The 27537-nt window shown below is 49.4% G+C and overlaps 1 protein-coding gene across 2 annotated transcripts in view; it reads right to left on the minus strand.

Moving 5' to 3' along the window:
• MAP3K13 (mitogen-activated protein kinase kinase kinase 13) overlaps positions 1-27537 on the minus strand; it is a 46739-nt gene that overhangs the window by 3255 nt on the left and 15947 nt on the right. For both annotated transcript variants that reach the window (XM_088530274.1, XM_088530273.1), the window contains 11 exons: positions 14816-15390; positions 9925-10108; positions 9180-9371; positions 8701-8859; positions 5602-5760; positions 4894-5002; positions 3871-3980; positions 3141-3257; positions 2539-2676; positions 870-1590; positions 52-119 (listed from right to left, as the gene is read on the minus strand). In XM_088530274.1, the coding sequence (XP_088386400.1) occupies positions 52-119; positions 870-1590; positions 2539-2676; positions 3141-3257; positions 3871-3980; positions 4894-5002; positions 5602-5760; positions 8701-8859; positions 9180-9371; positions 9925-10108; positions 14816-15317 (2459 nt within the window). In that variant the 5' untranslated portion in view covers positions 15318-15390. The remainder of the gene's footprint in view (positions 1-51; positions 120-869; positions 1591-2538; positions 2677-3140; positions 3258-3870; positions 3981-4893; positions 5003-5601; positions 5761-8700; positions 8860-9179; positions 9372-9924; positions 10109-14815; positions 15391-27537) is intronic.

Genomic DNA, 27537 nt, shown 5'->3' on the forward strand with positions numbered 1-27537 from the left:
GTTCTGAGTTTTGTCCCACCAAAGAAAGACTAGAGTGAATTCACTGCTCACCTTTGTCTACGAGGAAACTCCACTTCACTGTCGACTTCTCCCTCTTCTTCTGAGGAGTCATCACCGCTCTGGCAGGGAACAAGGACAAGAAGGTTGATTGTGTAAAAGAACAAACATGCAACTACAGGGCTGCCCCTTGCTTCCCCAGCACAGGTCACTGCACTGACAGACTGAAAGTCCAGATGAGAGAAGAACTTTCTTCACAGTAAGAACTTACAGGGACTTCTTACATGGGGATTGTTGCAGGTGGTTTCAATGCTGCCATTCCTAAATTTGGAGCGCTTCGCTTCGAAATACGCTGGAGTGCTTTAGGAAGGCACTGTGCACATAATTGTCTGTATTTTTACAGAAGCAAAGCAAGTAATCAGGACCACATTGAAATCCACATGAACTGAGCTGATTTAGCACTCCTAGCTTTACCACTTCAGCCCCTCCTACGTGAAGCCATCACAAAGCAGGACAGGGGGTGGCACATCTTCTGGTGGATATTAACTAGAAAACCTGAGTTTTGTGCCATTTGCTGCTTCAGTCAGTATGGCCTTTTATTCTCCTCCTTCCATCCAAGCCCAGATTCAACATCTTGTTTTTCCTCCATCTAATCCTGTCCTAAGCTGCCAACTCCTGGTTCCCGCTTCAGAATCAGCCTGTATCTCACCCCATGCCCTTCTCCATTCTGCATCCAAAACATTCTCTTGCTCTGACATTCACCTTTTCCCTGCACTGTGACACATGGCTCTGTCGCTATCCCACAGCCACATACCAGCCTACACCACACGGGGAGGACACTTCGCTTTCCAAGATCTCTGCTCCATCCTCACCTTTTGGAGGGGTCTCGTTTTGCAGGCGAGCACCGCAGAGGCCATGTGCTGGGGAGTGCCTAGGGCCGCCGCCTCATCCTCCAGCTTCTCCACAAACTGCGCGTTTTCATACCGGGAAACACAAGCTGGAGACTGCGAGCGCTCGATGCCCGTCTCGAGAGACGTCTGCACCTCCCCATCGTCGTCTTGCCTGCACTGAAGGCAGGAATCGTACGGCTCTGCCTGGCAGCACTCCCAGTGCTCGGCTTGGCCGTCGTTGCCCTCCAGATTCCTCCGGCAATCCGCTTCCATGGCGGCAGAGATGAGGTCGGGACTGGAGCCGGACATCCGCCTCTGCGCGTGGTTACTGAGAGGGCTCCGCAGCGCCGCCGCGGGGCCAAAGTACCTCAAGTTGTTTGCGCAGTTGGCGATATCCTGTCCGTGGGCATGAAGCCGCGAGTGATGGCCATGGGGATGGCTTTGACCGTGTTGCTGCTGTAGACCGGAGTGATGAGAGTGATTCTGAGGAGGAGGAGGGGGTGCATCATCTTGCACTGGCTGGTTTTTCAAGATCCCTGCAAAATCGTTGTAGCTGCCTTTGCTGTTCCCTCGGCGGTGACGGGGCTTGCTGCGGTAGCGGCTTTTGCTGCCCGGCGTTGACATTTTGGGGCTTCCTGAGACTGGGGAACCATTGGATGCTGCTTCTGTGCTGGGTATGCCCTCTGACTTCAGCAGATCTGGCCTGAGAGAGGCAGCAAAAGCTCTGCGTTAACCCACGAACTAAGAGGTAACATCAGCTGGAAGCAGGATGAAGAGGCAGCTGCAGTCACTTTGCCTTCTCTAATCTATTTCTGCTTTCAGTTTCTTTTGATCTCTCCACTCGCTGTCCTTTCTGTCCAGCCCATCATGTCTCACACCACTTTGCTGCTGCCCTTCTCAGTACCCGACCCACACGCTCCTCCTCTACTTCATCCTTACTTTGATGATCTGCTCCCAAAATAACTTCCTCCTATGCCTAAGACCTTGGTGTAGGACGCATCTCTTACCATATACATATATCACCCTCAAGGCCCCAACCCGCTGTGTCAGCCTGCTCATTTCAGATGCATATATGAATATTAATTCAAAAGTAATTATTCACTGTTAACCAGCAACTCCTAGAAATCCCATAAAAAGGGAGGAGAAGGATCCTCAGCTCCCCTGAAAAATCCCACAGTATCTCGCTTTCTGAAAGTCATGCAGAGAGAAACAAGCTGAAAGGACAATGAATTCACACATCTTGAATCCCAATTTAATTCCTGGGCAACAAATCCATCCTCCCCAAGGAGTGGCTGATTTCCAGAGTCCCTTGTTCTGCTGACTAATACCCAGGTCAAGGACAAGCTAACTGCTCTTTGCTAGTACCGTAAGAAATTCAGGAGACATCAGATACCTCCTGCCAGAACATCAGCACCCTGGAAAAATTTCTCTTGACCAAGTGGTTCCAGAAAACTCTCCATCTAAAAGGAAAGGTGGGATTTGTACCTTTTCCCTTAAGAAAATGAACCAATTGTGGTTTTGAGGATCAGATCAGGCTCAAGAGAGAACAGTACTTTGGCCTGTCCCGAGTTGACACCAGTCTCAAAGGGATGCAAGTCGCCTGCTTGACTCAGTGGGGATCTACAGAAGTGACTGACTTGTCACTTCTTACCGTTTAGTCTGGCTGCCTGGTTTATGGGAGACCCCTTTCCTCTTCATCAGCTTCTCCACTGTATTGGGATGGATTATTGGTCTGACTGGATGGCGTTTGTAAGTCCCAGGATACTTCTTTTCCACTGCTTGCTCCCTCCTGAAATATTGAGGAAGAAAACAAAACAAATGAACAAATCAGATCAGCTTTCTCTTCTCTATGTAATTGCAGCTCCTGCTGGAAGAAGCAGAGCTCCATGTGAGCCTGCATCGTGCCTGTTTCACAGCTACAGCTGGGTGCTCAGCTAGGTCCTTTCCTCTGAAAATAACTTAGAACATTCTGAATATTCTGTGTTTCTCTCTACCAAGGGGCCAAAGGATACCAACACCAAATGGAAAGGTGCATTTCTCTCAGTTGGTAAACACTGGGTGTGCACAAGGTGGTCTGCAGTAGTCTAATCTTACCAGGTCTCTCTGCACCTCCCAACCCTTTCTTTAGCCCTGGAAGCTTGTCCATGTGGATGCTAAATCTGCAAGCATGAGCACACAGAAATGAAGCTCCAGTTTATTCCCCTCTGTGCCCCTGCCAAGCCTGCAGGGTCGGTTCTGCGCGGAGATACGCACTTTATGAGCTCCTTCTCGCGGACCTCCAGCTGCAGCATAATTGCACTGAGCTCCATGTATAAGTTATTGGCTCGCTCCAGCTTCCGCTCGTAGTGTTCACGGATATCCAACGCGTGCCTACAAAAGAGAAAAGAAAAAAAGAAAATCAATATTTCACACTTCGCTATGCCTGGACCAAGAGAGGAGAACAAGGAAAGAGTCAGGAAAAGGCCTTCTCAATGCCAAGTTTGCCACCTACATTACAGGAAGAGCAAGGAAAGTTTCATCCATTTATACTTCATAAAAAACAGTATGTCTCTGAAACTACAGTGTGGTGGTATAAGACATCTTGAACCAACATGGAAAGCTGTGGCCTTCAGAAGCTTTCCAGGCCTAAGCACCACTGATCAACAACTGGCTGAAAAAGGTTTCCTTTAGTTTCTCAAGTCTGACACAGAGCTGCTACTTGGTATTTTATCTTTCTCTTTTCACAACTCTACTTGCAAATTCATAGCAAGGAAGACAACACTTAGATAACCTTTATGCTCTCATTTTTAATTTGGTTTAATATTCAAAATCAATTTAGATGGACTGATAAATTTGGAGCAGGTTCACTTCTCTGGAAATAACTAATCCAAAGAAAGTAGGCAGTTCTTGAACAATGCCAACAGGAACTTCAGCATGGAGCCAGGAGGAAGAGGAGACTGGATGGGAAAAAACAAGTAGGAGGCATAAAAGACTGTCCACAAACCTGAGCTCTTCTCTTCGACGACGAATCAATTCTTCATCTAGCCGGTGGATACAGGTTCCTTCACTTTTAATTTTCTCAAAGTGTTTCTTCACTTCTTCTCGCCATTCAGCCTAGGAAAATAATTTACCCTCAGGTATTTACAAAGCACTTAGCACTCTGGTTGCTCCAAAGGAAAATTCTTGGGTAATATTCTTTGCAGGAATTGCAGATTCATGTGGAAAACGTGCCACTAGCTGAGTTATTTGGGTGAAAGTGCTGCAACACATTTAATTCCAGCATTTTCAACTAGTCTTTCCAATTAGTTGACTAAAAAAAGATACTTGCATTTTTTCTTAATACATAAAAAACCCTCAAACGCCAAAAGATCTTTTAAGAGATTTTCTTCCCTTTTTTGGTACTTAAAATTCCACATCTCTATTCATTACCAGGATGACTGTTGTTAGGGTGATACTAACTCTATTTGTCCTTTGAAGCCCTTGCTCTTGCAGCTTTAAAGGCACCCATTCACACACCCTGAACACTGCAGATCCTCGATACTCAAGGCAAGGTTCGCTCTTCATTCATCTTCGTTCCCAACTTGGGAGAAGCCAACTGGGAAGGACTCAAAGGAATATCTAAGAACATCCTTTTAGATCTTTCCCAAGTGTCCCCATGTCCCTTCACTGCTCTGTGACAGCTCTTTGTCCTTCTGCTGCCCTACTCATCCTCACTAATAAATGCAGCTCTTCCTCTCTCAGCAGATCCTTCTGGTTTCCTGTTCAAGGAGGAACAGCTGGGGCCAGAACATCTGAAGTCAGCAGTCTCCAGAGACACGAGGAGGAGACAACGCTGAGTTTCTGATAAAAGCTGGCAGATGTCTCAGCCTATGAAAGCCTGGGTAAAAGACTTTACCCATCAGCTTTCTTCCCCTCAAGAAGGGAACTAAAATCATGGGTTATTGCTTTGCTGCACAAGTGCAATTCCTGGAATGAGACCCTTGGAGCCAACACCAGTGCTCTCGGGCTACAGCCATTCTCCAGTTACCTGTGATTTGAAGTAGGTTTCCTGAGGAGTGGCCAGCACATCAGCAGAGGCAATATCCAGGTGCATCAGTGTCTGTCGGAATGAGGGGCGATTCCGGGGCTTGCTCTGCCTGGAACAAAACAGACCAGTAATTAACATGACATAGGGTTAATAACACTGTCTAATCCTGACCTTCTACAGTGCAAATCACCAGAAATCAGTCCTCTGAATCCTTTTGCTGACAAACTAGAGCCAAAACTATGAAATAAAACATCCATATGGCGGTGCAGTACAAGCTTGAGCCTCCAGTACTGCCTCATACTGAACATCTGCATAAAATGCCACTTCAGCACAAATCCATTAGTACCTTGGAGGAAGGGGCCTGCGACCTAGCTTTGGGACTCGACCCACCAGACCTGCTGCACGGGCACAGCCTTAGAAAACCCGAAGAAACAGTTTCTTGGGCCACCTCTCCAAGCAGCCCAGCTCCACTAGCTGGGGATACAAGTGTGCACAGGCAGCAGGGAGAGCTGCAGCATCTGCATTTGACAGCCCTGTGCAGGAGCCCTTACTGCTCTTGTGCAGAGTGGCAGAGTGTCTTGTGCTCTGGGCTCAACACTCCCACCCTGACCAAACGAGGGTTCTCTGGTTCTCTGGTTCACTGGGTTCTCTACAGGTCTGGTGAGAGCTGGTGCCAGCTCTCAGGATGCTGGGGAGCAAGGCTCTTACCAGGTTTGCTTCATGAGGATTTTGAAGCCATCTGGACAGGTGGATGGGACAGGAAGGTGCAGGCTGTTGCTGCCCACGCCCCAGATGATGGCAGAGGAGTCCACATCCTTGTAGGGAATCTCTCCTGTTAGCAGCTCCCACAAAACTACCCCAAATGACCTGGTGAACAAAAAAGCAAGACAAGGGTAAAACTTCCACACGAATGAGATTTAACAGAAGTACCTGGAACTTGGAACTAAGTATGTCCAATCTGGAGCTGCAAGTAGAGAAAACGATGTTTAAATGCTGGCATTGAATCAAGAGTAGCTATCACATATTGGTAAGAACAGGTTATCCACCACAGGATAGCCAGAATTCACATGTGCAAAGTTGTGGTTTTATGTCGTTTAGCTTTTCTTTTCCTCCTAACGCTCTCCATGCTGCTGTGCGTACTCAGCCACCCATAATACACCTAGGTTGGTGCTTCACATGCTTGAGACTCTCACTGTTGACTGCTGCAAGGTGGAAATGAAGAAGCAAATGCAACATGTGCAAGCATCACTATCAAAAGCAGGTGCAGCTTCATCTGGAATGGCTTTTCAACAATAACCTGAAGAGAGACGACAAATGCTCACAATTAAAGAGAAGAGGAGCTCTTTGCCCAGCTCTTTGCCTCCTACTTTAAAGAAAGGAAAGAAAAAAACTCACTTGCTTCCCTTCCATAGGGAAACAACCAAGCAGGGACCAAAGTCACGAACCAACACCCCTCGCAGCATTGAGACCAGGCTGAGGTAAGAGGAGGTGCAGCCACCTCGATTTCACACCCACAGGTACCTCCTCACCTGCGTCCCCTGCAGCCCCGGGGCACCAGCCCTGCTGTCGAGCTGAGCCAGGTGAAAAGTGACACGACTTTACCTGGCTTGGACTACACTGAATTATTTTTATTAAGTAGGGAAGACCACCCCAGAGACAAACCACCTGGATGCGAACAGCAGCCAGGATGCAGAACTTCATATAAACACAGTCAGAATCCAATTTTCTTTTCCCTTGGAAACATTTTTCTGTGGGCTGCAAGAAAGGAGAGAGCCCAGGTGTTTGAACAAGCTACCAGGAAACCCCATCTGGTTTCAGCTTTGTTCTGATTAAGACCCAACATAGGATTTTCAAGACTCCTGATAAGATTATAGATTTTTTTTCTTAAGTATGCTGTTAAAGTTGAGAGAGAGCAGACATGTAAGCAGCTTAGGAGCTGTTCTCATTTGTTGTCAGCATGGAGGAATGGGACTTTTACTTATCCTGAGGGAAGGACGGATGTCAAGGAAGAGCTTGAGCAACTGTTGCCCCTCTGATGGAACAGAACTTACCACCGCCTCCACGCAGGCCTGTCCCCCCATTGCCGCGGAGGAGGGAGCTGCCTCTCTCTTGTGCAAACAGCAAAAGCCAGACACACCTATACTGCCTATATTGCCCCACTGCAAGCAACCCAAGAGAGGCCACGGTGCTTGGGAGGGGTGAGTATTTGGGAAGGAAGGGGTGATGCAGGAACCACGGTGGTGATATGTGCTGGAGCTGGGGCAGGGTCAATCTAGGGCACCCCTAGATTCATACCAAGAGCAGCAACACCTGCAAGTCTTTTGGAAAGGAGTCAAGGAGCAATCAGAGTCCTCAGCGGGGCTAATGGCTCTTTCTTCCTGAACATGACGCTCCACGCAATGCTCTCAAGTTGAAGCCGCTCTAAAGGAGCGACCAAGGGTGGAAATCCAACAACATCTCTCCTAAGGAACTTGTGATTCCAAGGGGAGAGCTCAGGAGACAAATGGCAACTGTAATTTCTTCCTAAAACAATCCCCAAATTCAAGAACTTCTCCCAGAAGAGCTGATTATGTTGGAGCCTGCCTTAAAAGGAAGGCCCAAACTCCTGCCCAAGGCCCAGATGCCAAATTACGCAGCAAAGACAGAAAACATCTTCCGAAAGTAAGATTGCTTTAGGCCGAGGAAAGATCATTCCCAGAAACGATCATCCTAGTCTCTTCCATGGCCTTGGCCACCTGAAAAACCTTGACCACGCTTCTCGTTGCTCATCCAGTCTTCCGAGACGGATCCCTGTGTGCTGAAAACAGCCACGATGCTCAGCTGGGGAAAGCTCTCTGTAAGAAACAAGACACGAGTGTGGGGTTTCTTGGATGTCTTATAGGACTGAGTCCTGGGCATATGAGCCAATTTCAGGGAAAAAGTGTTCTGGATAACTAGTTCTTTCTGCTCTTGCTGACCAGTTCTGGAAGAAGGAGGCTCTCGGGAGAAGGTGCAAGAACACACGTCCACCCCAGTGCACCACGTGTTACAAGATCTTCCTTACAGGAAATCCCAACTTAAAAGCACAATCTGACTCCGAGGCAGCAGAGAGCAGGGCGCTGAGCAGAGCCAGACGCAGCAGCTTTTTGGCTCCCCTCCTGCTCCAAACCACCTGCAGCATCAACCTGGGCCTTCACACTGTGTAGGAGAGGCTGACAGCGCTCCAAGCCACAAGTTCATTTGTCCTGGTTACTGTCATTTGATAACCAGAAACAACAAGGCAGAAACAGAGATGGGATTCTCTCAAAGACCCTGAGACCTGTGGAGAAGCATCCCGAGGGGGCTCCAAAGCCAAGCTCTCTCCCAAGCACTTCTAGTATCAGAGACTTTTCCTTGTGACCCTTGGACACAGAATATGTTTCACCTGGGGATGGAAACAGGAATTTCTATTATACAAATTCAGAATTCCTATCATGTTTCCTGCTTTCCTCTCTGGTGGATCCAGGGTTAGTTCCAGCAGACTATATTCCCGTGGCTGTACATGTAACAGCCAGCGTGCAGAAAGGAAAAGATGGTTGGACCCTTCAAGCCAGCAGAAGTTTTTCAAGCTTTCGCACGTGTCATTTGTCTTGTCATTTTAGCCCACGGTTCAGTAACAGGGTTCAGGACATATCTTTTGAGAATGAAATACTCCAGAGAACAAGCTATCCCCACCCATAAGGTAATAAAAATAATAATAAAAAAAAGTACTGAATACATGACCACTGAAAAAGCAAGTGGCTAAACAAAGTGAAAACATTTAATAAAACAAACAACAACACTACTCACCAGATATCCACCTTTTCAGAGACAGGCTCGTTGCGTATCACCTCCGGGGCCATCCAAGCCACAGTACCCGCAAAAGACATTTTTGTACTTTTATCACTAAGTTCTTTAGATGTACCGAAATCAGAGATTTTTACTGCATCTGTGTGTGTAACTAAAACACTGGAAAGAAAAAAAAAAAAAAAAAAAAAAAAAGAAAGAAATCAGCACTCTGAAAGTTTTCTACTTCTACAAGAGACTTTCAGGAACACATCTCCAAATCCTGCAAGGACGCAGAGAGCTGCACGTAGCACTTACTCTTGGCAATAACCAAGGCACTCTGAAGCCAGTTGGCCAGCGTGGTCCTTGAACACTAAAGCTAAGCCTCAAATTCACAAATCCAGGGATCCAACCCAGCAGCTCCACACTTGCAAATCAGCAAGTCACGGTGAGGTAACCCAAGTTAAAACATCAGGGGGTGATTAGAGGAGCCAGAGACTCACTTGGGCGACTTGAGGTCTCGATGGATGATTTTGTGCAGGTGCAGGTAGTTCATGCCGCTGGCAATCCCCGTGGACCAGTCCACCAGCAGCCGCGGCGTGACCTTCCGCCCCGCGCGCAGCACCTCGTAGAGCTGCCCGTGCGCGCAGTACTCCATGATGATGCAGTAGCACGGGGCTTGGGTGCACACTCCCCTGTCAAAGAACCAGCACGGAGCGAGGATCAGCACGGGGCAACCCCCCGAGCAGCTCTTAAACGTGGCAGTCAGGGGCCAGGAGAGCAGCCTCCTTGCTCTGCCTGGGCAAGCTTTGGCTACCAGCTCTCCTTAGCGAGTAGGAAAGAGGAAGGTTTTGGTGTGCTTGGCACACGAGGAACCTCAGCCTGGGCAAGCTTTGGCTACCAGCTCTCCTTAGTGAGTAGGAAAGAGGAAGGTTTTTGGTGTGCTTGGCACACGAGGAACCTCACTGGAGGCTGCAGGTGGTTTCCTTGGATCATCTGCACGTGGGCAGGCTTCACAGCATGCATTTTGTTAGCATGCCCAAAGGGCAGCATTGGGCAGGAGTGGGGCCCACAGCTTCCCTTTCACAGCAACGGCCAATTTGAAGGAGGAAGCAAAGGGCATCTGCCCACTCTGTCCTGCAGACAACTTGATCCCAGAATTAAAAATCTGGCCAGAGCATAAGAGCTACCACTCCCTCCCTCGATAGGGGTGGTGTTAACACGGTTCTAGCAGACCCCACAACCTACTTGAAGGCAATGATGTTCGGATGTTTGAGCTTCCGCAAGTGCTTGATATCCGTCTCGTTCTGGTCTCTCACTTTCTTGATGGCCACCTCCTCTGCTCGGAATTTGCCCAGGAAAACCGCTCCCTGCGCGCCGCTGCCCAGCCACTGCAGCTCCGAGATCTCCTCAAACGGCACCTCCCACGTGTCTACAACAGCCAGGCAAGGGAACAGCTTCAGACAACAGGTTCACAAAGCTCCTCCGCCGGGAGGTCACCCCGGGGCAGCACCTTGGGTAGCTCTGGAGATGGATTTTGCTGGGGGAGAGAAGCAGAATCTCCCCAAGATACCGCAGGGAGCGTCAGCACCCCCTTCTCCCATGACACCTGCCTTCAGCCTCCTCCTCCTCCCCCTCTCTGCTGCTCTTCCACAGAGCCACCACCTCTTTCCAACAGCAGCAGGAGCTGCTTTGACTTGGCAGACAACAGCTTAACGTGCCTGAGACACCATGTTTGCAACTTAGACAGCGTTCCCCTGCTCCCAGCCTACCAGGAATGGTACTATCTGCTCTCGAGCACATATCCGCCTTGAAAAGCACAGATGAGAACAAAAAACACAATAATAATAATAATAATCACAGCAGCAGAATAACAGGCACCGCTGCTGGTCAGTCTTCCCCACGCCAACGCTGTGTATTGCCACATGGGCAAAGGGGCACTAAGGGAAAGGCTCTTGGGTGCCTGCACACACCTTGCTGGGGGCTGCTAGAGCAGTCCGGTAACATGGTTTGAACCACTTCAAGACAGTTGTGCCCATCCAAACAGAAAGCTTCAGTGCCTGTTATCTTTAAGTTACCTTAACATTACACAAACTCCGTCTTCTGCTCACGTTCCTTCAGGCACGCAAGCACTTTGCATGCAGACACGTGCTGGCAGCCTCGCGTTACGTGAGGATACGGAAAGGAGAAGGGAGCCCGCAGCGCTCGGCAGGACGCGCGTGGGGACGGGCCGCGTCCCCCAGCCCCTGGGGACAGGCGGGGGTCAATCCCCATCCTCCCTTTTCCAGAACACAAGGACACTGAGAGGGTTATAGTGCCCACCTAATAGGAATGGTAACTCTTCTTCTGCATCTCATCCTAAGCCATCCCCACAAACCAAGCCACGGAATATGCTTTCCACATGCTACAACCACCATCCCAACCAAAAGTCATTCAAGTATTTTAGAATAAGCATCGTTCTTTGTGCAACTCAAACATGTCTTGTCACTTAAGACAGTCCTTAAATTAAACAATACATTCATAGAGAAATCGAGAGAGGATCTGCATTTATTTTCACATCACAAATACTTTGCTCCTGAAAGATGGTGGCCTGTGTGGCTGCTGCTTTGTGTTCCTCGATGAACTGTGTTTTCTGCCAGGCAGTACTGAAACTATTCCACTGTAATGAAATCGTACTTCCTTTGCATAGGAGAAGATGTATTTCCCTCCAAAAGCCCCACAATTTTGCCATTTATTTCCCTGAAGCACCCGGAGTCTGTGCCTAGTAATGGCTGATATCACTTAGGAGCCTTAACTGGCTCTTAATATTCCTTATAGCCTTTTGTGAAGGTAAAAAAGACTGCAGACAAAGTCAGCAGACATTCATAGCTGCTCCTGCAGAGTCACACAGGGTATATTTGGTAAGAAAGCTCCTTTCCTGATGGGGCAGGGTCTGAATATCCCACCTGCTCCCTCACAAGCAGGGCCAGAGCTCAGGGAAGAGCATTAGGGGCAACAGCAATCACACACTCCCCAGGGAAGCATCCTGCAGCTGCTGGAAATGCAAGGAGAACAAAGAACCAGCCCATACAGCACCGTGATAAGACAAAAACCACCTAAACCCCCTTTTATTGTACAGGAACGTGTCGCTGCATTTCCGGACAGCCAGCCTCAGAGATGAGTTTGGCTCACAAAACACAAGGAGCACTGAAAACTTCCCTGAAAAACTGAGGCTGGGTGAGAAAAGCAGTGAACTATGTTCAGCTGGAAACCAGAGTCTGTCAGTATCAGCGGGGCAGGCCACGGTCGTCTGCTGCAACAAACTCACCTGTTAAACACATATAAACTCCCCAGGCAAACGCTCTCTACGGCTCTCAGAACTACCCTCAAGGACCTTGACAAGGTTTGGCGTTGAAAAATCGAGTTCGTGGTTCCACTGAGGGGCAAGGCTGGAAAGAAGGGGGCTTGGGATACACCACCGGAGAGGCACCCCAGTCCTGCCGGGAGCCAAGAGCACAGCCCTTCCCTGGAGAGCAGCGCAGGGAGCTCCACCATGGCCTCCACATTCGGCCCGAGAGCAAAACACCGCGCACAGCCCGGCCCCAGCAGCGAGGCCTGCCTGGAGGGACGACGCTTCGGCGCGGAGACGCGGCGGGACATCCCAAGCGAGGCCGGGCTGTCCTGCCAGCCCCGCTTCGGAAGGCTGCGACGCTGCTTGGCGCGACGGCTTCCGAGACCCCACAGGTTCAGGGCTGGGGTGGCCCTCCTGGTGCCCCGGAGGGGTAGTCTGTATTCTAGGTTCGCCCTGAACAGACCCATGAGAAATTTCCGCTAAATAAGTGAAAGTTCAGCAGCAAAAGGACAGCAGAGCAACACCCTGCGTTTGTATGGGGACTAGGAGCCACGTGAGCAGAACGGCGGGAGCGCCTTTGCCACGGCGAGGAAGCCACATGGCAGGCCGAGCCATGGAGCCGACCTGTTTGGAAGGAATTTTCGTTGTTTGCCAGCCCTGGCCGCTCACCAGCACTGGCATCACAACAAAAATCAGCCCCCATTCCCAAAAAGCCACGACCAAAAACACTTGAAACAGCACCTTGCTCGCCAGGTTTATGCACAAATGAACGCAGGGATGGTAAATCCACCCCTGGACCAACAGGATCCCCTAAAATACAACATTCCCAGCAGTTCATTTGCATGAGTTAGCGCTTAAACCTTCTCTGGGATCAGCTTTCACCTAACAGAAGGGATCCCCTAGAGACCATCAAAGCACATGTTAGACTGAGGTCTCCAGCACAGCCGAGGGAGACCTGTCCCAATGATGCCCAAAATGCAACCGCTCTGCCTCAGAGGGCACTTCCTTGAAACTCTTGCTCTGAAACACCACCTAAAAACAGGGGCTGAAGCCCCCAAACTATGAATATTCATTTGAAAACACCACACACACACACACACTGTGTTCTCTTCATCATATCAGGTTATAGCAAAAAAATGTTATTTGTTGCTAGACAGCAAGCAAGCATGTGCGTGTCCTTTCCATGGAAAAGGTCAGCTTCACATAAAGAAACTGGGCATACAAGCCAAAGAGGCATCACACTGATATATGGAAACCTCCATATACAACCTGCCTTCAAAGGAAGCCTCCCCTGAATGACGTTGACTGTTCAGCAGCTCCTTTGCCTTTACAAGGGGCTCCCCACCAGACTCCTCCTCTTCCAGGACTAACCATGTCCAGCTCCATGGTGCACAGCCCTCCCAGACATGCTAATTTCCCAAGGAATCTGCAGTCATGTTTTTTATTTGGAGTCTTAACCACACATGACGGAGTCCAACACAGGCCTACAAGCTTAGGACCAATTTTGACAGAAACTGCACGCTCTGGAGGAGCTGCAACACAAGCGAGCTCTTGCTCAGCAGGTAAGTCCTGTGCACAAGAGGCTGCCCCTGCTCAGGATGGTCCCTGCCCTTCTGCAATCCCTGCAGAGAGGGATTTCTCTGCCCCAAGCTGAGAACCAGAAAGAGCTCCAAGCCTGCCTCAACCCAGACCTCTGTTTAACAGCTTCGTTTTGCCCCAAACAAACCCTTGCCAGGTGTAACTCTGTTGCTTTGGGTTCAAGGATGCTTTGGTGTGGCTGTTTGCAGATGCGGTGCAGCCTTTGGTGAGTCCACTCTGTCAGATGGCTGATCAAGAAGCCCTCATGATCCCACTTACATCTATATATTTAACTAGGAGATTTTATGTTTATTTCATAATTTCTGCAGGAAACTTGTCCACACAAATCGCGTTTTCACCATTTTCCCCACTAAAACGGTGCGTTTCAGATACAGACCATCTCAAATGGTAACAACCAGTTTTCCAAGAGCTTGTCCGTGTTGGAAAAGCGCGTTACTAATCCTGAGCCATGACGATGGCCACGCAGGAGAGCGCTGCCCCACGGCAGGGCCTGGGGCCCAGGCTGCTCCCACTCGTGGTACGACGATGCCTCAAGCAGTTCAGCTCCTTAATTCAAGCAACAGCTTGTGCTATTTCCATCTGCCTGTTCCCTCCCCCTGTGCTAGGGGAGGAATTAGACACCACAGTCATTAGACACTCTGCTCCTCAGCATCCAGTAGCCACTTAAAATGTAAGTATGTGATTATTTGTGACATTATTCAGTCCCAAACTACATACCTTTTCATGGAAATACATAAAAAAAAAAAAAAAAGTGTGATCTACTCTGGACCAAAAGGCATAGAAGCAACATGCTCCGAGACAAGCAGTACTTCTGCTCCCTGGCACAGAGCCTTCACAAATACATGTAGGAGAAACACCCGGGTCAAGCTCACATGATACGGGAAGAGGGCAAAAGCAAACACGCTGGTAGGACCCCAGTGTTTGCCAGTCATTTCTAATCCTCACTTCCGCCAACGCTTGGTTCAACTTCAGACTGCCACAAGGGTCCAAGGCATGGCCTGGAACACGCAGGTTTTTCCTCTGTCACTAGCTGCCATTGCTGCAGGCGATGGTTGTTGGATGTCTACGCAGGATTTCTCTTTGCAAACTCATAAGAGGGCAATATCAGACAAAAATGGTCACACAAGGAGCTGGGAAAAGGCCTGCGGTTGATCTCCTCCTCTTCACATATTCCCCCCAGGAGAAACGAAGCCCGGCTCCCTTGCTTACCTTGCTGTTGCAGTTTGTAGTCCGTGGAATACGCCTTGCCTATGATGTTCCACACCGGTCTGAGGCAGCCAAAAAGCCCCTCGAGAAACCCACCGCTGCCGCTGCCCGACCTGTTGAACTGGACCTTAACGTCATCCGCCCCGCTGTTGCCTTCTCCGTCCACAGTGCTCCTGTTGCCCTGAGGAATGGGTGTTTCGGGTTCCTCCTGCTCCCGCAGCTGCAGCACGCTGTTCTCAAAGTGCTCCCTGGAGTCCTCGCTGATGCTGGTGAGCACGGCGGCGGTGCCGGGGCTGCTCACGCTCTCCAGCAGCTCCGCGGGCAGCAAGCCCTTCTCGCGCGCGTCCTCCACGAGCTCGGGCGACGCGCGGGGGCCCGCAGGCGGGCGCTCATCGTGCAGCCTGCTCAAGTCCTTCTCTTCACAGAGAGCTTTGCAGATCGAGTTGGGAGAGGAAGACAAGCTCAGGCGCTCCTGAGTGCTGGCCATGATGCTGTGAGGGTGCATCAAGAAGACGGGCTGATTTGGTACTTAGAGAATTAGCACAATGCCATTCAGATGCGACACGGGGACCCAGTACCTGGAATGAGAGGAATAAAAGAACAATATTCCAATTAAAGTATCTTCACAAAGCACTTCTGCAAAGATGGGCTGATAATTAACTAGCAATACCAGAGGACTGCTGTTACTTAGTAAGTTATTATATAGACAAAGGAAACAAATGATTCCTACAGAAACTCCACTCACATAAAGCACAATCGTTACTGAGAAAAATGTTCCCAGGGCAATCTACAGCAAAAACGGCCTGGGAAAGAGACAACACAATTTTTACTGAAAAGCCTGAGGGTCAAAACTTGTCAAGACTTCTTACAGCAAAGAACCATCTCCTCGTGGTTACGATATAGCCTTCAACAGGCTGCAGCTGACCCTCAGGAGCTCCCCAGCTCTGCTGTGCGTTGAGTCCAGGCACAGTTTTGGGGTCTGGCACAGTCCCCAAGATCAGGATTGCCCTGCCAACCCCCAAGAACCAAAGCACAGTGGTACCCACATCCCAAAGCCACCCAGGGATAGTCTGTACCTGCTCTCCAGAGCTCCCCCTAGTCAGGATGATTCCAGCCCTTCGCTTTTCTCCTCTCCAAGGAGGATGTAGTAAAATGTTACATGCTTAAAACTGTTTGTTAGCCTTAAAATGATTACTCAAGAGCAGCGCATCTGATAGCCCTTCCTCTGCAAGCCTGAGGATCATCTCCTGCTGCTCCAAAGTCAGAGGCAGCCTGTATATAAACTGAGAGCAGGTGTCCCTTTGGACAAGTCTCTCCATCTCTCTCTCCTTGCAACTTATTCCTACAAGCCAGATCCACTTATGGGAAAAAAAAACCCTCCGACTTGGTGCCAGAAGTGGTTAAGTGCATTCAGCCTGGAGCAGAACAAAGGCTGATCTTAAATTCCACCTGAAGTTGAGAGAGGAAAGGAAAAAAAAATGGCAAAGAGAAACTATCTTGCTCAATAGCAAGATAATCGCGTGGGGTACAAAGTCCTGGGCTCTGCAAACAACCACCGAAAGGAAGAACGAGGAGGCCAGGTCACCTGCAGCCAATCGTCAGGGAACAGCTCACGGCCCGGGGCTTCTCGGGGTGAAACCATGTCCGAGACGCGAGGTAAGAACTTGGAGTGGGTGTCCGGAAAGCTCCTCCTTGTCACGGCAGCGTCTGTGGGAGACGAGCTCCAACAGGAACATCCAGGAACCTGCTCCATCTTCACCTATTTCTGCCTGCTCACACGGGGGCTACACAGAAGCATCATTAAGGGAATGTCACTGAGGCTGTAAAGTCAGTGAATTCAACCCAGCAGTGGGAAGCGAGGCTGGTTCCTCCCCAGCCTTGCAGTGTGGGCTCCCTGGCATCAGAAACTGCACAAACACCCAAACGACCCCAGCTCGGGGCTCCTGGCTGCCCCCCTGCTCACATCCACGAGCCACAGAGAGGCAAATGGGTCCTCACAGGAAAGAAAGCTGTGGCCAACACCGCTGCTTTTACACTGTGGAATATTAGGCAGGCTGGATAAAAACTCAGCCTCATTTTCCCCTGCAAGAAACCCTAAAATAAGAGCCAAAGCAAGAAGGTGAGCAAAAAGCACCCCAAGCAAAGCCTTCCAAATTTAAATAACGAGAAGAGCACAAGCGTTAAAGAGGATTTAGAAGATAAAATGGTTTTACTGCTCCACGGGTCTCCAAACACCCCGCTCAACGCGGGCTGGGATTTGGCTCTCGCCTTCCTATGCCGTTTCCTGCCTCCTGATGCGACGGGGAGAGCAGCCCTCGCACCGAAACGCACGCGTTTCCCGTCTTCCTAGTTCCGGATGGATTATGAGGGTACATCACCCTCCCCAACACACTTCTCAGCACTGCTTGGGAAGTTAAGCTCCCCTTTCACCTTCTGCTGGTGCACGAAGCCCCACGATGTGGATACGTTACCCTGATCGGCACAGGCGTTTCAGGTGGATACAGCTACCAGATCCTCCTGTGCCAGCTTCATGGAGAGCAGGAGGAGACAGGGGCCATAAAAGAGGTGAACACCCATGTTCAAATTGGCTCCATGTGGCCCTACGTAGGTACTTACTACTGATTTTGAGGAGGTCGCAGGGAGCTCCCTACTTTGAGGGCACAAGGAGGCAGCTGGTATTCCAAAAGGACCATGGATCCGTCCAGAAGGAAGGGAACAGTTCTGATCTGCTGGAGAAGGCAGCTGCTGCCACAGCACATTGACACGGGCTTGCCAGGGAAGTGATTTTTTTTTTTTTTTTTAAGATAGTCTCACATTACAATAGATCCTGCAATGAACACCGTCTCCCCTTTGCAAAATTTGATTTCCACAGACAAATCAGGTTTTCTTTGACCTCGCCATCTCATTATACAGGGGGTAAAGGCAGTTTTTCAAGCTTCATTATCCTGCCTCCCCTGCTTCTTCGATCAGAGCACCCGCAGTATTGCTGAGCTTCGTAATACTGAGCTCTATATGCACAGGTACGGGTGCATATACATACGTACGTGAGTGTGTGTGTGTGTATACACATATATGTGTGTGTGTGTGTACACATCAGTTTCTTTCAAGGCAAAAACCCTTTTCCTGACAGTTTGAAGCCTCAGTCCATGCAGATCATTTGCCCTGTGGGCTTTCTCCGAGGCTCCATGGTGGGAAGTACCGCGGAGCAGGGCTCCCTTCTCACGTGGGTGACACCTGCGCTGCAGCGGCCTCGGGGCAGTGAGAGGTGGAGGCCGCGCGCGCGGGCAGGAGGCTCGGGCGCCCGTCTGAGACGCCCCGACTTCACCGGGCGCCTCTGCGGCGGCGGACGCCCAGGCAGAGCCTCCCGTTTGAGCTGTTCCGATGAGTTTGTGCACTCTGCGGCTAAAAAAAGTTATTTTAGGCCTATAAAGAGCTGCAAGGCTCCCTGTCCTTTTGTACAATCCCACGTTCCTGTGAAGAGCTCCCTTTGCAGCCAGGCGATTTCCCAAGCCAAGATCTGCCGTGCCCAGACAGTAGGGAACACGTCAGACAGAGGGGTCGCAGCGAAAGTGTCTCCTTCAAGGAGCCCTGCTAAAAACAGGGCAGCGAAGCAGAACTCCAGCCCACAGCCCAGCAGCTCCGCGTGCCATGGAGGCTGCCCGCGCACAATGCGCTCCCCCCAGCTTCCCAACAGCACGAGTGTCTGGTAACACCAGGGGAATCTCCCTGAAACGGTTTCTCTCATGATGGAGTCAAACGCGACCTGCGCTCGCGCATCCCAGGAAAGTGAGGTGCTCACGTACTCCTGTGATCCCCGTTCATGGCATGCAGAGCAGCGGCTGGCAGGAGGCAGCGGGCTGATCCGTGGCGCATCCCGGACAGCGGGGGCTCCTGCCCGCGTTGCGCTCACGCTCGGACCTGCGGCTGCCGCGGGTTTTCCTGCTCCGCCGGCTTTGTCCCCTGCATCCCGATGGCTACGGGTCTGCAGCGAGACCTCTCTGCACTGATACCTACTGCAGGCGATAAACGTCCCAGTGCTCCGGGCTTGGGACACCCCTCAACGCCCACTCGAAGCTGCAGCTGGCACAAAACCACCAAAAAGCTGTTTATAAAGTCCCGTTACCTTCTGAGCTACGTGGTAGCTATTGCTCAGGCTTCACAACTATCAGATACTAAAATGTTTGCAGAATCTAATGCAGCTGCAGGGATCAAGTATGTGAAATGCCAGGTGTGTAACTGCATGTTGCAGGAAGCTACATGCAAACTACGACAACGAAATGAGGATTCATGTGTCTGTTGAGTTAAATGAGCCTTACAGCCTCTACACACTGAACGAACTGAGTATCCCCAAACAAATAGGGATCTGTCATTTTCGGTAAAAATGCCTTTACAGAGAGAGAGAGACAAAGTATATCACAATGGTATGCATGAGAACAACCAGCCTTCCTACGTTTCTGGTCTGAACCTTTGCTGACAGAAATAGTGCAGTGCAGCAGCCAAGAAACATAGCTGAAAGAGCTGAATAGCTGAAATCAAGTACTGTGCACCTCATATATTCCAAAGAAGCCTTAAGAAATAAGTAGCACCCAGACCATAGCATAGGGAGAATCTATGCCACACAGGAACCAAGGGCTCATCTAGCCCCATCACCTGCTTCCATGGAGCAAGGATCTGCAGACAGGGAGGCCTCCCAGGACAGTCCCATCCAAGTCCCAAGGATCTGCAGCTCACCAACTTTCTGCAGCAACCATATCCACATTATTTTTTCTGTTTTATAGCCCACTCTGTATAGTTTCCTGCACAAATACATCAAAGAGCTTTTTAGTCCAGAAAAATTTAGCAATTACTACCCTTGGGCAAGAAATTCTGTAGCTTAACCACATGTTACATAACATAACATCAACTACTGCTTGCTTTGAAGCCCTTACCTGCTAATTCCCTTTGTCAAACAGACACTTCATCACTGTGTCAACAACATTTGTCTTCTGGATGTCGTGTGATCTTAGAGAGCACCTGCCACAACCCCCCCTCCGACAGCCCCTTTCCCCCTCATCCATCCCATAAGAGTTGTACAGTGCCCCGCACCACCCTTCTCTGCACTTTTTCCATTTCTTTAGACTAACGCCTCAAAAATATAAACAAAAATATAAATGTGGGTCACAACAGGGACACACAAAGGCATAAGGAAGATGTTTTGTTTTTCAATTTTTACCTAATGATGACTTATAATTACTAATAAATCCTGTGAGATTTCAAAGCACACTTCAGTACACTAATTTTTCCATAGGTCTGCTAGAACCTTAAAATCTCATTCCTGAGTGAGAAAAGATCATTCAGAGGCTAATTGCTGTATACACAATGTTAATATTAAATGGTATCTAATCAACGTTGAATTTGACTGTTATCTTATCACCCACTTCCATGACAGCTTTCTAGTACTCTCCACAATTTGTTTACATTTTTCCTCTCCCGAAGAGCTTGCTTTCCAGAGAGAAATGCCCTGGCTTCGGAGTATTCCCATGCTAGGCACAGGGGAAAAAAAGGTGCAAAGAAAACGAGCAGAGCAATCTCCAGAACAGCCCTATGACAACTCCTCCTTCAGTGAAAAATTGTTCAATGTTATCGTCTATTTATCCCTGCTCTTATTCCATATCATTTAACCAACATTATTGTCCTGTTAGGCTCTGTGATGTTTCCTTAAGAATATCTGGTAAAGAGAGGGTTGCTTGTCAAAATCAGCTCAGTGTGCCTCAGTTGGATCCGTTTTTACACACTTTTCACTCCTTCAGGGAGTCAGAGTAGGTTCCCAGGGCATTCCTGCCCTTCCCAGAACTGTGCCGGCTCTTCCTGCTCCATGAAACTCATGCATCTGCCCCAGGTCTCAGCAGAGGAAGGGATTTCCACCTCCACAACCACAGGATAAACATCCAACCACGACCCCCTTCACCATATGATCACTAACTGGTGAGAGGTGCTGGGGAACGACCAGGCGATTTGGAGAGAGCCAAGCACCCCGTTTCTTGTGGCGAAAAGGCGGCCAAGGAAGCGGTGCTGCGCGGGGAGACCTCCTGGCCTCGTTTCCGCGCAGCCGGCTTGACTCCCGTTTCACCCGCGGCTCGGCGGCTCCGCGTGTGGAATAAGCCGCTTATATAAGGGGGGATTTTGGGCGCCCCGCTCGGGCGCGCTCCCCCTCTGCGGCACACGGTGTTTCTGGGCGCGCTGAGGCGCTGCGCGAGCGGCAGGGCCGCGCTCCCGGGCTCGGCCGTTGCGTAAGCAGCCGCCGGCGCGGAGCGGAGCAGGGACGTTGCGTAACGAGCCCCGCGCTCCTGCGCCGCGCTCCTGCGCCGCGCTCCGACAGAAACGAGGACGCCCGCCCCGCTCGGGGCCGCGGGGAGGGGGCGGCACGCCGAGGACGGCCCGGGCCTGCGCAGCGCCGCCGCGAGGACTCTGCAGCACCAAACTCGGCTCCCGGCGCCCGGCTGCGGCTTCTGCTTCTCCCTGCGTGCAGGTGGTGGGCAGGCTCCGTCCAAGGCTTGGCGACGCCTCACGGCCCCGGGACCGCCTGCACCCTGGGCTGATGGACGCTATTTCTAAACCATTAGCTGGCATAAAGGTAAGACTAAACCCTGCTGAGTCTCTCAAACTCCTGAATTACTACGAGAAGCTACGGTAGAACAAAACCAGGAAACAATCTGCAGCGACGCTCTGCTCTTTCATCTTTCCAGCGGCCTTCATGGCACAAAGCAGCATTTAAAACCCAGTCGCAGCTTTGCGCTTTGCTCTAGTCCTTCCTGCTCTTCACTCTGCAAAATTCTGCAATTTTTTCCTCATTAAAGAGTCACGTTACATTGCTAAATAACAATAGCCAATTACAGTGTTTAAACTCCAAGACTTTGCAACTACTAAAGCCAAATTCAAAGCTAAGCTCACAGACACCTAAGAGCTTCCTTAGCAATGCCCCATTCAGCCATTAAAACACACTACGGCCACCACCAAACCCTACCTCGCTGTCTCCTCCACTTTTAAAACCAAATACTGTAATTTCCCCCAAGGAGTGGTGCAAAGTTCAATTAACAGCTGAGAGATCTTTGAGGTTGAAGATCAACCTCAAGGAGGTTTTTTCAGCAATGCAAAGAATGACTCAATCCCACGTGAAGGCACGCGAGGCACCGCACTGGTCCCGGGTGCCATTCACTCCTTTTCCCTGTTCCCTGCCTCCGAACCCACTCCCACCTCCGGCCTTGCAGCAGAGCTCGGCCGCAGGCGGGGAGGATGGAGGTGCAAGCGCTGCAGAGCGTTCGTCGGGGCAGGAGCAAACCCGCGTGGCGCTCCTGCCTCCAGCCCGCAGAGGACATCTCCCTCGACGCAAATTCGGGGGCATTTTGGGTCAGCTTGGGCCTGGGACACCGATGGGAAGTCTTAAAACCCGTCAAGTGCAACGCATCTTCCTCCAAGCAAGGCTTGGCCAGAGTGCTCTGTGCATCACCAGGGTCACGCACTTTCCCTCCTGCTCTTACATCTGTTTCCAGGACTGACAAACACCCTTTCATAAAGCAGCTTTATTTAAACTTCTGCTGTTTTGAGCAGCTGCAAACCTGTTTCACACCTAACCTGGCAAAAGCCTGTGATGGGGACAGCTCTCTCCAGTCCAACCATGGTTCCTTTCCTGCAGGAATCCAGAAAAGACAGGAAATTCTGCAAAACCTTTCTTATGCCATCACTACCTCGAGCACAATCGTATTTTCACAAACACTAATTGTGCAACAGCTTACCTAGGGAAAGATTCCCAAATCAACCACTACCCAATTTTCTGATCCACTGGAGACAAGCCACTTAACGGCTCTTGTCAGCGGGAGACAAAAGAGAAAGGTTAAAAATGCAAGCAGAAAAAACAAAAATATAAAAGAAAAAACCAAACCCCCATGTTTTTAAAACACATTTAGGGAAGCTCATGCATCTAAGACATGATCCAAGGGCCTCCAAGATATTCTGTGCTGCAAGTTATCTGCTAACCCTAAAATCAATCCAGCTCCAAATCCAAGCGTTGGGCTTTTCCAGGGTTTCTTCTCCCAAACCAGGACTGCTAACATTCCCAAACACAGGAGCCCCAGGTCCTCGTTCTACAGATGAACTTAACACACACAACTTTATTTTATTAAGACATGTATTGCTCGGTTTGATGAAGCTGTTGCAGTGCTTAGTACCCCCCCCCTTCCTTCAGTCTCCCCCAAAAAAAGAACATTTCCCCTCATTTCACTCAATAAAATAAAATGTCACCGTGCTCTACGTTTGGGTAAGCAAGAATAGGACCAGAGTTGCCCCAGGGGGCATTGGTAGCACTGGGCAAAATGCTCCTGCTCCCTCCTCTCGTAGGGGCTCCGGGGGTTAAAAATCAGCTGTTCAGCACAGCAGCCAGAGCGGCCGCTTGCAGGAATAAAAGAGCAAATTCCTACTAGGCTGTACAACGAGAAGCGCATCCCCCTCCCATCCTCTCAAGATGAAATTTAAATTATTCATTATTGGAACACGACAGAAGAATTGATTCATTAGCTCATGAGATAAAAAAAATTACAATTGCCTAGAAGGCAAAAAAAAAAAAAAAAGGAAGAAAAAAAGAACAGTTCGGCTTCCTTATACCATCTCTGGTAATTCTGGTGTCCTTCCCTGCCTGCTCCATAAATATCCATTCTCCATTGCCGTTCCCTCCCCCTTTAAGGGGGGGCCGCAGGGAAGATAACGTGCAAAACCGTAACCGAAAAATGTCTCTGGTGCAGGCGAGGGGCAGGCGAGGGCGGCTGCTCCGTCTCCCTGCCGCGACGGAGGAACCCGAGGCGCGCGGATCCCTCCTGCCTTTCCTGCCGTGCCTTCCCATGGCGAACGCCGCATCCCTCCGTCCTTCCCGAGCCCATGGCGAGGGCAGCGGCGGGCGCGGGGCGCACGCAGAGCCGCGCGCACACGGCGCCGGCGCCGCTTCCCCGGCTACTCACCAGCATCCCGGCTCCCGGCGCCACGCTCCATTTTCTGGTTTTAGCAAGACGGGAGGCAAATAGAAGGGTAGGGGGGAAAAGGGAAAGGAAAAGGGGGAAAGAGGGGGGGGGGGGAAAGGAAGTGTTGCAAAATAAAAGGAAATTCCACCCCCACACCCCTGCAGCCTGCTGCAAAGAAGCAGCGACGCGTCCTGACGTCACGGATTCATGAATGGATGGAAACGGGGCCGGGCGCTGCCGGGGGGGTCGCCGCCGCCGGCCCTGGCGCCGTGACGGTGGCGGGGGGACAGGACGCCCGGGGACGTTGCTGTGGCCAGGGCTGGTCCCCCGGCGAGGCCCGGCCATCTGTCCCAGCGCTCCAGGGAATTTGCTGCACATGACAGGGGTGGTTTAAATCACCTCTCCCCCCTTCTGCCAGGATCCCTGACCGGGAGATTATTATTAAATAATTCTGGATTTGCAGACACTGGGAGGGAGCTGCAGGGTGGACAACAGCGGGGGGGCTAAGGAAAACACCCCCCAAAAACCAACGTGAACAGGAGCACCCACAAGAACCAGGCGTTCAGCTCTCCATATTCACTGCTCCTTTGCCCGTGAAATATCCCATTCAGCGACCGATATCCCACTAAGAGCGGCTCGTGCCGAGGGCAGAGAAGGAAAGGCAGCACCAGCCTTCCCAAAGTCCAGGAAATCCACCCCTACGGAGACTACACTTAGGGAAAAATACAGTTATGAGGGGGAGAGTTTGGTGCTGTGTGCGAGGACACAGCTGAGTTGGGACCCGTCTTTGAGATGGGACTTAAGCATCTCAAAGGACAGCCCAGAGCTGCCAACCCTTCTCTTTCACCAAAACACATCATTTGGCAACTACGGGGCTTCTAGGGCTCCCTAGACATTTTTTCAGCATCATCTCCTCATCTCTTAGTGGTACCCTGGTGTATTGGACAACGACTGCAAAGAAGTGATGTTACATAAACACATTGGCGTGCTCCGAATTCAACAGCAGCCAAGAGAACTTGAGCTTTGATTTTGGACTTGGGTTTTTGACTCAAGCTCTATAGGCCCAGCCTGGCAAAATGCAAACAAACACAAATTCCTTTTTACCTATTTTTGGGTTCACCCTGTGGTGAGGAAGTTTGATGAAGAAATATCTACTCTTTAAAGCCAAAAGCCACAAAAATGGAAGAACACCACAATGCAAGCAAGAAGTGGAAGGAAAGGAGATATTGCTGAAGAGTTAGTAGAGACAGGGAAAATTAGAAAGGAAAATTATTTTCAGAAGGTCAAGGGTTAACATTTTCAAACACAAAAGATCCTGAATTGAATGCAAATAACCACCTGAACTCACTATGAAAACAAAAAGTAACCATTCACTTAAAAAAATGATGGCAGCTTCTGAGAGGATGCAAGAGTAACACACACTCTAACCAAGGAACTAGACCATTCAAGGACACAGCAGGCAAAATAATGGCACAAAAGCAAAAATAGGAGTGGTCAACAAATATCTTTTCTCCATATTTGAAAAACAAGAGGATAATTAAGTACTTCGAAGCCAATTAGCAACTAATAAGAATGTTATCCAGGATCTGTTGGGCATGGCGTTTCAAGTTGGCATGTACTATTAACTTAAGCCCAGTCCTAAAATAATCATTTAACAAGTTCTTGGACCCAGTGACCTTCAATTTTAATAAACTGGAAAACTACTGAAACTGCAGAAGATTAAGGATAACAGCACTATGCCAATATTCAGGAATCAGTATAGGCTTGCTGTTTATAGGCCTGGCACTTTGACACTCATCTTGGGCCAAAATCCTAATACAAACTTTGACTGAAAAGAGGGGGATTTTGGTCTGCTGCAGAGGGACCACTCATTCCAGCACCTTGGCCAGCAGCGTACATGAGAACAAAGCAAACCCGTAACACTTCTGTGGTGTATTCTGTCCTAAAAAGTTGGAAAATTGATGAGAATTAAAACGTCTGAAATGGTAATTTTACAACTGTGTGTCCATGAGGCTGTTTATCAAATCATGGCACACACTTTCAGAGGTGCAAGAGGGATTTTACAGTGAAAACTGTCTACAAGGACTAACATATAGGAAAGTGAACAAATTCTTCCCTAAGAGAAGAAAGTCCGGGCAAGTATTTGCATAGTTAGGATGGCTAAAGAGACACTTTCAAGTTCTAGAATTTGTAGTCCTTGGTTCAATTCCCAAGCCCACAGACATACAGACCAGTTTCAAATGCCCTTCCTGGTGGGTGACAGGAAGGAAGAAGGTCCTACTTAGAGCACCAGATCTCAGTGATCTCCAGCTTTTCAACTAGACTCTTTCCAGCTAAGAGATTTTTAACCTGCAGATGGGAGAACAAGCAGGAGAATGAGAATAACCCCTTGGTCTGCTGAGTCACACTAAGGCTTTAACTGGACTTGCAAGCCCAGGGTTTGGAGCGTAGTATGACAAGAAAGAGAAGCCACGGCAGAACTGCAGAAAAAGCCAAAGGGTTAAAAAGAGCCACAACCAAAGAGAGAACAAAGAGAGGTTGATGCTTCTTATTCTGAGAAAGTAGAGATAGACATTAGAAAAAGAAAGTAAAAAGAAAAGATAATATTGAGGAGACATGATAAGGGTCCTTAAATGTACAAAGGGCTTCTGCAAAGAATAAACGTCCTCCACATCCATGGTAGACACAAGTAACAGACTGAAACTGCAAAAAGAGAAACTTAAGGAAAAGTCTTCTAAAAGATAAATACTGCAAAGCACTAGCTGAGAAACAAGTTATGTTGCCTCATATATCAGAGGGCAAAGAGGAAACAACTCTCCCCAAAATCTTCTAGCAATAGCAAGGGTGCTTTGAGGCAGAGGGTCAAGATGATCTTTTGGAATGTTTCAGCTTTTTTTCCTATGAAAATATTGAAAAACTGAAAACTCAGAGTAAGACCAGTTTTAAAAAAAAATAAATAAAAATCTTTTGCAGTATAAGGTCTCTCTTGATCAGATCTTTCTACTCATGCTGCCGCTGTACAACTTCTTTGAGGAATATAAACCAGATTTCTAGCCATAGCTACATGAAGAGCCCACTGGCAAGTCAAGTATTTAGTAATCAGAAACTGTTGGAATAAGGCACTATTCTTAATATTTTAAGAGTTCTCTACAGCACTGTGATAGTTTCTTCAAGAACGATGGGTCAGCCCCATGTAAATATTCTTAAGAGAAACAAACCCAACTCAGTATTTTCATCTCAGGCTCTGAGAAGTCTAACGCCACTCATGAAGGTATCATTGCCTCTGTGGAGCTCAGTGCTTCTATCTGATTCTCCTTCTCCGCCAGACATTTCTGCTTTTCCTCTGCTGCTAAATGCAGGTCCGAGGGCTCAATACTCCCAAGTTCTCTAAGGAACCACAACAGAGCTACTCACATAACCAGGAGTAATGACAACACTTTAAACAGTTACAGTCATGATGCTTAATGGAATTTTAGTTCAAAATATTCAGATTAAGAGTGCTAAGCTCATTAGCAGCAGTGATCCTGCTTCTTGCTCAAGCACTACCCTGGACAACTGCAATATCGTACAGCCATCCTCAAAGAGCAGCTAGAAATTAAATAACATTCACCAAAGAGGTGGCCAACGTGCTAATACTCCATCTAAACCCAACCACCTGGTTTGCACTGCACAGGATTTTGCCCATCCTGAGGGAATAAGCACCATGTTGGTAAATACGAGTCCTCATTAAGAGAGGAG

Source organism: Tinamus guttatus, unplaced genomic scaffold (assembly GCF_059628265.1).
Source record: "Tinamus guttatus ecotype Peru unplaced genomic scaffold, ASM5962826v1 Tinamus_guttatus_pri_ptg000364l, whole genome shotgun sequence".
In the NCBI taxonomy this organism is placed as follows: Eukaryota; Metazoa; Chordata; class Aves; order Tinamiformes; family Tinamidae; genus Tinamus; species Tinamus guttatus.